Source organism: Diplotaxodon limnothrissa, linkage group LG13 (assembly GCF_057381915.1).
Source record: "Diplotaxodon limnothrissa isolate DT_005_m linkage group LG13, D_limnothrissa_male_GT1.1, whole genome shotgun sequence".
Taxonomy (NCBI): domain Eukaryota; kingdom Metazoa; phylum Chordata; class Actinopteri; order Cichliformes; family Cichlidae; genus Diplotaxodon; species Diplotaxodon limnothrissa.
In genome coordinates this window covers 9,758,903-9,770,925 of record NC_140608.1, presented here as the reverse complement: position 1 = coordinate 9,770,925, position 12,023 = coordinate 9,758,903, and the positions used below count along the sequence as shown (strand labels likewise).

Sequence of the window (12,023 nt, the reverse complement as noted above, 5' to 3'; positions counted from 1 at the left end):
CCTGAAGCCTCCCTGAAATAGGTCACGGTGAACATTCAGGTATTTTTTTTTGTTAAAGTTACATCCTCAGTCAATTGCAATGAATCCCTGGCATTTAAGGACACTGTGACAGCTTAGATTTGAGTCAGTTTGCAAAAAAAAGCAATCTTCCTCAGCAGATGAAGTTTGCTTAGCACTTATGGAATAGCAGATGCTCAAATTTCACGTTTTCTAAGCACTTTAAGCCCACCTCATCTGTAAAAGCTAAATTCTTTACCTTGGAAAAAAAGTCGCTGACTCGATCAGAAGTCCTTACGGTCCTTAATTTGAATATCCACAGTTCGATGACTACAGGGCAGACTCCATCTGCAGAGGAAGATTCATGTGGTGCGGCTGAAAGGTCCAGATATTGTGCTGAGATAAATGTGTGTGTGCTTGGAGATCAGAATCAGAAGCAGTGGTGTTATGAAATTGTTATGCATGATTTTGTTATGCATGATGATTTACTTTTTTTCTCTTTTGATTTCTTTGATACGTTTTATAGAAATGTAACTTCAACAATAAACAAAGCAGAATAGAGCTCGCTGTGGCAGATGAAAAGTGCATTTTAAGTCTCAGAACCTACTAAAAGTAACAGAAACCGATGGATTGTAGGGTAAGAATTAATATGAAAAGCTATGTACCCTTAAAAAATGCTCCACAGTAATGTAAAATATATGCAAATTGTAGCTAATGGCCTAAAACTTGAACAGCCACCTGTGTCGTCATTTTTAAAGGCTGTAGCTAAATGTTGGATAACAGAACCTGCTGGATTTCTGCACTGCAGTGGGTTCGCCTGCCCACATATCGACAACAAATTCAATCTGTCTCCCTCACGGTGACCCAGCTCCTGAGTAAGGTGCTGCTTTCTGCTGAGCCGGCAGAATCAGAGTCGGTGGAGATAGTAAATCCATCTGTCCGCTCTGGTGGTGGATCCAAATCCCGATTTGTTCCCGGAGTAGCACAGCGAGGAGAGCTGTGCTGGATGACGGCGCTTTGTGAGCCACAGCGGGGTGCAAGGGAAATTGGCAGATGTGTCTGTCTGTTTAAAATAGAAAAATAAGGAGGAAGACATTCGTTTTGCATCTGTTTCTCTGTTTGCGTTAGAACATAGTCCCAGATGTTAAAGCAGAGCACGGAGAAAGGTCCGGTTTGTATACCTCCGAGGATAACATGGTGGAAATTAAATGAGCACATGTGCTCAAGTTTTTTTGAGATTAGTAGACACAAATAGATTGTCTCAAGAATGGGATCAGGTTTTTAAAATGCAGCGATTTGCCAAACACTTTCAAATGCCTCCTTCTGCAATTTTTATAATAGAGGCATATCCCCTGTAGGCTTCCTAAATCACTTTATTTCAAGTATTGTATTTGCTGTCCCAAAAACATACAATTATCCCACATAAGAGCAAAAAAACGAGAGAAAGGTTTTGTAGCAGAACTTTCATAAATTTCTGCCATAAATCACCTGATGATCATATACAATCAAAGGAGCTGCTACCTTTATTAGATCAACTTTATGTGGGGTAGTAGTTAAAACCATCAATATCTGTTACTGCCACTTATACATTGATGACTCTGTACTAACGGTTATATTTCAGTCATAATAATGCCTGACCATGCAAGAGATGCTTCTGCTTTTTTACATACATAAATTACTTTATACAATGTAAGTGTATTTTAAATATATATTAAAGCATTGGCTACTTTTGCATTAGTGAGCAGCAGAAACACCTGGCATCGCATCCACTTCTGGATGGTTTTGTGGTGTCCATGTTAAGCTTTGCAGCATATTACCCTTGATTGCAATGACTGCGTGCCAACTAAAGATGTACTTTAGCTGAAAGGCCACTGTTTGCTCTATAAATTGGCTGCTCACTGCCTGCCAAAACAGTGAAATCCCGCTACCTGCTAATATCTGTTAGCTCGTTTCATTGCAATGAAACAGATGGGCGAAGTAGAGATGGCACATGTGGGTCAGAAACAGAAGACAGAGTTCTGCTGACATTTAATAGCAGGCCAACAAGGACGAACAGGACATCAGTCCTTAAAAAGAAAGCGTTTAACAAGTTTATTGTAAGACTTGACACAAACCCCAACCTCCGCTCTCTGTGCCAGTATGTCTTATTTTAAACAGCGCCTTGTCTTGCAGTGTTTCTCTTTGTGCCGAGCGCAGTCCATTAATATCAAGGTGTTTTCAGGGCAGTAAATTTTATCCCACGTTTGTTGCGATGAAAACAAAACTGCATGGGACCCGTTTGTTTTTTTTATCTAGTCTTGCTGAAGGAAAAATACAAATCAGATACCCGTAGTGTCACGGTCCTGGGTCTCCTGACCCAGCGTTTTTAGTTCTTTGTGATTTTTGTATTATTGTACTTGTGTGTGATTTATTCTATGGCTTCTAGTTTTGATCCCTTGCCCTTCATGTCTCTCTGTGTCCCCTCTGTTCTGTGTAATTGTGTGTCTTTGCATGTTTGAGTTTCTTGTTTTCTGTCACTCTGCATTGTGCATTATGTTCTCATGGTTGGTTTTTTGTTACTCTCTCTAGTCTAGTCTCTTGTGTTCCCAGCTGAGTATTTCCCTGTGTATTTTGGTTCTTAGACCTCTGCCTTATGGTTTATGTCTCTGTATTTCTTAGTTGCTGTCTCCACTGTGTCAAGTTCGCGTCTCTGTGTGATACTTCCTGTTTTACTTTGATGGTCCGTGTCTCATGTGAATGCGTCCTGCTTTGCTTGTCTCGTCAGTCCTGATTTCTCCCAGCTGTGCCCTCCTTCTGTGTCTCATTCCCCTCGTTACTTCCCAGTGTATTTAAACCCTGTTTCTCTGCGTCAGTGTCGCGTCGTCCCTCATGCTGTGTGTGGATCTCCCTGTGTCTCCCTGTGAGTTCTTAGTTTATGGTTTCCCAGTTTAGTCTAGTTTTGTATGTTTGTTCTACCAGCAAATAAAGCTGTGTTTTGAGTTCACCTCCCCGAGTCTGTGAGTCCTGCATTTTGGGTCCAACTCCTGCCTGCCGCACAGCGATTCATGACAGTACGACGCGACCAGACATGGACCCAGCAGGCTCCTCCCGGGAAAGCGATTTGGCCCGCATCTTCAGCCTGTGGGAGCGAGTTTCCCATGCCTCGGACATTAAAGCAATGTCCATTGGGATAAACGCCATCGAGGCAATTCTCAAGGGGAATCCCCATCTTCGCGAGCTCTCAGGATTTTCGGGCCTACTGTCCAATCTGCAGAAAGCCAAGGAGACAGTACAAGCTCGCGAGCTCGTCATACCGCAACAGCGACCGCCACAATCGGGAAACGTTTCCACGCCGCTGCCACTGGACTCCTCTCCATCCACCCTCCACTCTGACTGTCACTCACCCGCTGCTTTTCTCGCAGCAATGTGGTCGGAGGATGAGGAGCCGGCCGTGATCTCTCCGTCGTTGCCAGTTTCCTCCATCACCGCACCTCCGGCTTCCCGAAGAAAACGGCATTCACGCCGCCGACACCCACCGCCACAGCCAGACCCCGAGACGTCTGAGTTGCCAGCTGTGGTGAGTGGAAGGGACAATCAAGAGTTTCCTGACTTTGGGACTGTTTATTCCGGGGCTGTGTTTTTTCACTTAGCTGCCCAGCCAGAAGCGCTAGCTCCATCTCCTGTGTCCCCGCTAGCACAGCCATTAACTCCACCACACGCTCCATTTTCACCTCTACCATCGCTTCAGTCATCAGTTCGGTCTGCCACTCAGTCGCCCTTAGTTCCGTCATCCACACTACCACCTGTTTCCCTTCCACCACCACCATCACTACACCCAGCCATTCAGGCTGCTACTCAGTCAGACATTCAACCCATAGCCCTGCCGTTAATACACTCTATAGCTGAGCCACTAGCCGCCCAACCCGCAGCCACTTCAGCCACTCCTCCACCCGTCACACCTCCACTACAACCATCACTGCAATCCCCAGTGCAGTCTCCAGTGTCCCCAGTGCAGCCTCCTGCAGCCCTGCTTTCCCCAGTGCAGTCTCCAGTGTCCCCAGTGCAGTCTCCAGTGTCCCCAGTGCAGTCTCCAGTGTCCCCAGTGCAGCATCCCTTAGCACAGTCATCCACTCAATCACCAGCTCCACTTTCCCCTCAACTATCACTACCACCTCTGGCTCATTCTCCTGTGAAGTCATCAACTCCCCTGCCTACTCCGCTCTCACCACCTCCGTTACAACAGACATCAGTTCAGTCCCCTGTGCCAGTGTAGACGCCCTCAGTTCAGTCTCCCGTGCAGTTATCTACTTCACCACCATCAGTAGCTCAGCTCCCACTCTCACCCGTGTCGCCAGTAGCTCAGCTCCCACTCTCACCCGTGTCGCCAGTAGCTCAGCTCCCACTCTCACCCGTGTCTCCAGTAGCTCAGCTCCCACTCTCACCCGTGTCTCCAGTAGCTCAGCTCCCACTCTCACCCGTGTCTCCAGTAGCTCAGCTCCCACTCTCACCCGTGTCTCCAGTAGCTCAGCTCCCACTCTCACCCGTGTCTCCAGTAGCTCAGCTCCCACTCTCACCCGTGTCTCCAGTAGCTCAGTTAGCTGCCCAGCAGCCACTCTCTGCTCAGTCTCCTGTGTCGCCAGTTTTGCTCATTCACTCCATGCAGAGAGGTAACTTGATTTCTACTCAGGGTACTTTTCATGGTTTAGCCGCCGTTGGCACAGTTGGCCACTCCAGGGCTTCCCCAGAGGCTAGGTCTCAGTCCCCAGTTGATTCTGGACCCCTGAAGTTTAAGCAGCCCCCTAAGAACTGCACCATGTTCGCATTGCCTGGGCAGAGTCAGTGCTCAGTGCAGCGCCAGTTGTCCTCATGTCCGCCAGAGGACTTCATGCCTGTTGGCTTTGTTTTAGCCTCCGCTGGAGGGTCCGAGGGGCCCGTTCAGCCGCCCGTCTCCGCTGGAGGGTCCGAGGGGCCCGTTCAGCCGCCCATCTCCGCTGGAGGGTCCGAGGGGCCCGTTCAGCCTCCTGTCTCCGCTGGAGGGTCCGAGGGGCCCGTTCAGCCTCCTGTCTCCGCTGGAGGGTCCGAGGGGCCCGTTCAGCCTCACGCCGCATCAGCTGGAGGGCCCGAGGAGCCTGTCCAGCCGCCACCTGCGACCGCCTCGTCGTCGCCTGGTCCGGCTGCATCTGCCTGTGCTTCTGCTACGCCTGGGCCAGCCTCTGCCTGTGCTTCTGCTACGCCTGGTCCGGTCTCAGCCTCTGCAGTTCCGCCTGGTCCAGCCGCAGCCTCTGCGGCTCCGCCTGGTCCAGCCTCAGCCTCTGCGTCCTCGTCTGGTCCAGCCTCCGCGTCCTCGTCTGGTCCAGCCTCCGCGTCCTCGTCTGGTCCAGCCTCCGCGTCCTCGTCTGGTCCAGCCTCCGCGTCCTCGTCTGGTCCAGCCTCCGCGTCCTCGTCTGGTCCAGCCTCCGCGTCCTCGTCTGGTCCAGCCTCCGCGTCCTCGTCTGGTCCAGCCTCCGCGTCCTCGTCTGGTCCAGCCTCCGCGTCCTCGTCTGGTCCAGCCTCCGCGTCCTCGTCTGGTCCAGCCTCCGCGTCCTCGTCTGGTCCAGCCTCCGCGTCCTCGTCTGGTCCAGCCTCCGCGTCCTCGTCCTCGTCTGGTCCAGCCTCAGCCTGTGCTTCGCCTGGTCCGGCCCCCGCATCGCCACCGTCTGGTCCTGCCTCGTCTGGTCCTGCCTCGACTGGTCCTGTGCCCACCAGGCCATGGCCAGCACGCCTGAGACTGGGGGGCCGCCGCTGCCTTCCGCGCGGTCGGCCCCCTGAACTGCTCCGTCGTCTCCTTCGCCGCCGCCGCTGCCTTCCGCGCGGTCGGCCCCCTGAACTGCTCCGTCGTCTCCTTCGCCGCCGCCGCTGCCTTCCGCGCGGTCGGCCCCCTGAACTGCTCCGTCGTCTCCTTCGCCGCCGCCGCTGCCTTCCGCGCGGTCGGCCCCCTGAACTGCTCCGTCGTCTCCTTCGCCGCCGCCGCTGCCTTCCGCGCAGTCGGCCTCCTGAACTGCTCCGTCGTCTCCTTCGCCGCCGCCGTTGCCTTGCGCACGGCCGGCCTCCTGAACTGTTTCCACGTCGCCGCCGTTGCCTTGCGCACGGCCGGCCTCCTGAACTGTTTCCACGTCGCCGCCGTTGCCTTGCGCACGGCCGGCCCCCTGAACTGCTCTGTGTTTGGGTTGTTTTCTTGGGCTCCGGTGTTTGCTGTGCTCTTTTGTTTTCTGTTCCGAGCCCTCCGTCCTGGGCCCCCGCCGCCCGCCCTGGGTTGTTTTCTGTTTGGTTTTGTTTTTCTGTGTTTGGGCTGTCTGGAGCCAGCCCTTGAGGGGGGGGTACTGTCACGGTCCTGGGTCTCCTGACCCAGCGTTTTTAGTTCTTTGTGATTTTTGTATTATTGTACTTGTGTGTGATTTATTCTATGGCTTCTAGTTTTGATCCCTTGCCCTTCATGTCTCTCTGTGTCCCCTCTGTTCTGTGTAATTGTGTGTCTTTGCATGTTTGAGTTTCTTGTTTTCTGTCACTCTGCATTGTGCATTATGTTCTCATGGTTGGTTTTTTGTTACTCTCTCTAGTCTAGTCTCTTGTGTTCCCAGCTGAGTATTTCCCTGTGTATTTTGGTTCTTAGACCTCTGCCTTATGGTTTATGTCTCTGTATTTCTTAGTTGCTGTCTCCACTGTGTCAAGTTCGCGTCTCTGTGTGATACTTCCTGTTTTACTTTGATGGTCCGTGTCTCATGTGAATGCGTCCTGCTTTGCTTGTCTCGTCAGTCCTGATTTCTCCCAGCTGTGCCCTCCTTCTGTGTCTCATTCCCCTCGTTACTTCCCAGTGTATTTAAACCCTGTGTTTCTCTGAGTCAGTGTCGCGTCGTCCCTCATGCTGTGTGTGGATCTCCCTGTGAGTTCTTAGTTTAAGGATTTCCCAGTTTAGTCTAGTTTTGTATGTTTGTTCTACCAGCAAATAAAGCTGTGTTTTGAGTTCACCTCCCCGAGTCTGTGAGTCCTGCATTTTGGGTCCAACTCCTGCCTGCCGCACAGCGATTCATGACACGTAGAGTCCAATAAATATGAAACAGATCAGTTTTGTTGCACTGCACAAGCATACTGCAGCGTCACACTGGCGAGGAGTGAAAATCGTGCCTTTCCAAAATGTCATCTTTTAAGGAACCTAGAAAAATAGTCTTGTTTTTGGCAAGACGACCGCGCATTTTTCAGTTCCTCCGGTGGGTTTTGAAAGGTGCTTGTAGGCTCAGGGCTCATAGATCTTTCTCAAGCCACAGAGGACGGCGCAATCCTTCATTGTGAATTAAGACATGTGAACACCACCAAGTTTCCAGTTACAGTTTGAGGTTTTCTGCCAAGAGTGGTATTACAATGCACATGGGTCTTGGATTAATCTTGCATTACAGTGGATGCATCTGTCTATTTACATCTTAGTTTTTTCTGCTTTTCCCTGGAAAACAGCCTGATTTTCTTCCCTTAAAGAGTTGGTCTTCACTTAAACTTAATTCATGTAGAAGCTTGGCAGTAGTGGAACGACGCTCACAGGAAAGGACACAGTGGGTGATACACAATATTCACACAGATATCTCAAATTGGATCACATAAAAATCCCACTGTATACACGTTATTACCACAAACACTACATAATTAAGGAAATTCGATTAAATTCAATGTTTTTTATACAGCCCCAAATCACAACAAAAGTCGCCTAAAGGCACTTTATATTGTAAGGTAGACCCTACAATAATACATACAGAGAAAAACCCAACAATCATATGACCCCCTATGAGCAAGCACTACTGCTTGCTCAAAGTGCTTTGGCCACAAAGGAGCTCTATGCAGTCCTGTGAAAATTTAAGAATACTATTACCGCTTCCACGAGAATTAAGCCGGTAAGTAGAAGCCAGGTGGTGCTATTCAAATGCACTTCATTATGCACAGAAGTGGTAATCCCAGCAAATTCACTCCAAGTTCAGACCGTCCAAAGCTCAGAAAAACACAAGAGCTGCATCTCAGACTCTACAGACCTCAGTTAGGATGTTAAAGTTCATGAGAGTATAATTAGTAAAAGACTGAACAAGTACAGTTTGTTTGGAAGGGCTGCCAAGACAAAGCCTTGCATCTGAACAAACAACAAGACTGCAGCAACAATGTCCTTTGGATAGACCACCAGACCAAACAGGCGATGTTTGGCCATGATAACTCGCCCCACGTTAGGCAAAAACCAAACACAGCATTAATTTGGGCTTGTTTTTCAGCCATGTGACCTTCCAGTCACTGAGTCAACCATGAATTCTTCTGTATACCAAAGTACCGCGGACTCAAATACGAGGCTATCTGTCTGTCGGCTTAAGCTTGGCCAGGTCATAAAACAGGAAAATAATTCCAAGTACGGCAGCAGAATGCCGAAAAGGAAAAAGTTAAAGTGCTGCAGTGATCAGCACTTTAACTGTGATCTAACTGTGATTTAACAGTGATCACACAGATACATTCACTTCATTCTTGCTAAAGGTGGTTCTATAAGCTTTTGATCCAAAGGGTGTGTTTTTCACAGGGCTGCATGATGTCCTATGAAGACTTCCTTTTTCACATGACTGTCTTTAACAACATGCAGTAAATGAAAAGAGCTCTTCTTGTTCTAACTGCTTCTTGCAGACATGACTCTTGTTGTGGCCGAGCAGATGTCAGCAAAGCTGTTGTATAGCTTTTATTTTGGACTGCTGGTTGGAAAAGACTGGCAAGAAAAATTGTTAGGAGGATTTTATTTATTTTCTGACATTTTATGGACCAGCTTCATTTCTGGTTTTATCCAGAAATTAAACCGCAGATTATTCTGCCAAAAAATGAAAACATTTGGTATTTGCTGCTGTAATATTAGTTTCTCCTTGCTTATTTCAACCTGCAGCAACACACTAACATACACTCCATGGACAAAGTGCAGGGTGAGTAAGAATAGACACACGATTTTTGGAGCTTGCCTGCATAGATTTACATCCATTCAATCATCAACACTAGACAAGGTAAGGTCTGACTCATATCTCCATTTAAGGTGGATGGGGTTGAGGTCAGGGACTGATACACAAGCTAGTCAGTTCTCACACACAAAACTATTCAACTCATTTTTATGAATCGTGTGTTCCCCTCAATCATGCCATAAATTTTGTGGGGGTTTTCTATTATATAAACATTCACTGGATATTTTATTAGGTTGATCTTGCTAGTACCAGGTTAAACCCCCTTTGGCCTTCACAACTACCCTTGTGGTAGCAAGTTTACTGGAGCAGCTTTTCTATTCAAGGCCATTTGTCAGGTTCATGAAACCAGTTTAAACTGGTTTGAGCTTTGTGACTTGCTGGAAGCAGCCATCAAATGATGCTACTCTGTTGTCATAGAGGGATGAACATGGTCAGCAACAATACTCAGGTAGGCTGCGCTGTTAAAGCAAAGCTCAGCCACAGCACACCACCACCAGCGGCAGCCTGAATTTTTGATACAGGGTAAGATGCAGCATCACTTCATCTTGTTTATACTAATTTCTGAATCCCATGCAAATGTCACAGCATAAACTGAGACACATCAAACCAGACAGACCTGATTTTTCCAGTCTTCTAATCCAGTCTAGTTTTGGTGAGGCAGTGCAAATTGCACCCTGAGTTTCCTGTCCTCGGCTAACAGGAGTGGTACCCAGTCTGGTCTTCTGCTGCTCTAGCCCATCTGCTCAAGGTTCTAGATGTTGTTTGTTCAGATATGCTCTTCTGCACACCTTGGTTGTAACTTGTGAGATATTGTTGCCTTCCTGTCAGCTTGAAGAAGACTGGTCATTTTCCTCTGACCTTTGAAATCAACAATCACCCAGCTGCTTTTTTTTTCTTTTTTGGGGGGGGGTGGGGGTTGGGGGGGTTGGACTAATCTCTGTAAACCCTAGAGATGTTTGCGTGGGAAAATGCCAGCAGATGAGCAGTTTCTGAAATATTCAGACCACCCTGTCTGAAACCAAAAATCAAAGTTACTCAAATCACCTTTCTTCCTCATTCTGATGCTCAGTTTAAACTTTAACTGTGTCTGGTGAGTTTAAAGTATCACTGCATTTGAATTTCTTTATTGCAATTTATGTAAAAAAAAAAAAAACGAAGAAAAAAAGCATACATGCAGTTAGTGTTGCCATGAAAGATTGTCACATTTGAGGCGCCTGGGTTGCGCAGCAGTGAACACACAGGTTTATAACTCTTGCATGTAGATGTGACAAACTCGGTCACATCTTGGCTGCATTCATGAATGTTTTAAACCATCCAGCTTTCTGAGTCTTATCCATGCATGATGTGGGGATTTTTTTCTTCTTCCACATGCAGATTACTTAAAGTTTGCTCATGTAAACCTGCGTGCGTGTGCCATGGCGTGGGCAGTTGTGGGAAGGTTTTGTGCATGTCCGTTTGTGTGTGTGTGTGTGATAGCAGCCAGGCAGCTGGTAGCAGATGTTTATCAACTGCGCGCTCCCTCTGTGTAGATTAGTACCACATGATGACACCTCATCCAGATAACCTTCTACCCTCCCACAGCACTGCCACAGAGGTGGTGGAGGCGAGCAGGGGGAGGTTTGGGATTCATCTCATGTTAGCTGTGGGAATTCAGAGGAGATAATGATAACACAGTGCCCTCTAGTGAAACGCATTTGCGTCTGTGTTCAGATAGCTGCTGCACAACTAATCCATACTGGAAAAAAAAGCTTAGAAGGTCACTTGCTCTGTGCACTGACTCAAGATAAGACTGACGTGCTTTGTGGTGTTTTTTAAATTAGTACATGAACTAAATTGGTACTTTTTGTGTTCTTTTTATAGGACTTTGAGAAACCCAGTCCACCCCAGAAGCCCCTACCTGCAGACCCACTTGGGAGGAGCTCTCGACTGGGTAACAGTGTCGCAACAGCAGGGGGGCACATCCCCGGGAAAGCGGCCCTTCCCATACCTATCCCCACTGTGCCAAGGCCTCTACCCTCCATCCCTTTACCAAGCAGGTCTGTGGAGCATGACAAAAAAATACACTACTTAAAAGGCCTTTTCAGACGTCTTCATCTCTCTGTTAAATTGATGGCTTTTTTTGTCACTTAGTTTTTGGTAGTTTATTTAAAGAGACTTAATTCTTGTGTGACATTTTGCACCTAAGAAGAAGCCGTAGCAGTTCGGGAAAAGAGTAATGTCATCTTTTCTGTCACAGGCTGCATCACTAATGGAGTTCAAGTTATTTTGTGATTAAAGGCTAATTAATGATTGTTGTGAGCGCGAGGGACGCTCATTTACTTGTGAATCTTTTGACAAATTTGTTCACCAACCTCATCATTTTCAACTCTCACAACACTCATTAAATTCAGCTTTGCTGACGCGCTCTGTGTGAAGTATGCTGTTGGATATTCATAACTTCCTCCTTATAGTTGGGAGTGCTAGCCTGGCTATTACGGTGGTTATACAAGGATTATTACCTCTTCTGTCCCAAAGCATGAGGGCAAATAAAAAATTGTTTTTCGCTGCATAAACTTTTCGCATTTGTGATGCTTCCTGTTTTATTAAACCACTTTTATTATCGCTGTACACAAAAGCAGTGAAGTGGAGGATTTGATATACTGAAGCAAACAAAGCATGCTTTTAACGCAACAGCATTAAATTTCAGTTGTACGTCACCATCATGCAGAATGCACAACTAGTTTGGATTTATTAATTCCTCTGGATTACTTATAGTTAGTTTACTAGTAAAAGTCATATTTCTTGCAGTTTTGCCTCTGAAAACCACCACACTGGAATTTGAATCAAATATACACTGTTTTATTGAAGTTCAGCCTTTAAGCTTTAATTTAAGGGGATTACTGACATTTTTAGACACAGTCCCACATTTTGAGAGACTCAAAATTAATTGGACAAACTGACATAATCTTAAATATAAGGAAAGTTTTTAATAATCTGATGAAAAGCCTTTGCAGTCAATGATTGTCTTAAGTCTAATATCGCTAGACCTGTACTGCAGCTGGCTTCAGT

General features: G+C 47.3%; 1 protein-coding gene across 1 annotated transcript in view; it reads left to right on the top strand.

The window, feature by feature from the left end:
* adam12b (ADAM metallopeptidase domain 12b) overlaps positions 1–12,023 on the top strand; it is a 98,710-nt gene that overhangs the window by 84,808 nt on the left and 1,879 nt on the right. The window contains exon 22 of the mRNA XM_085369767.1: positions 10,836–11,011. Coding sequence (XP_085225893.1) covers positions 10,836–11,011 — 176 coding nt within the window. The remainder of the gene's footprint in view (positions 1–10,835; positions 11,012–12,023) is intronic.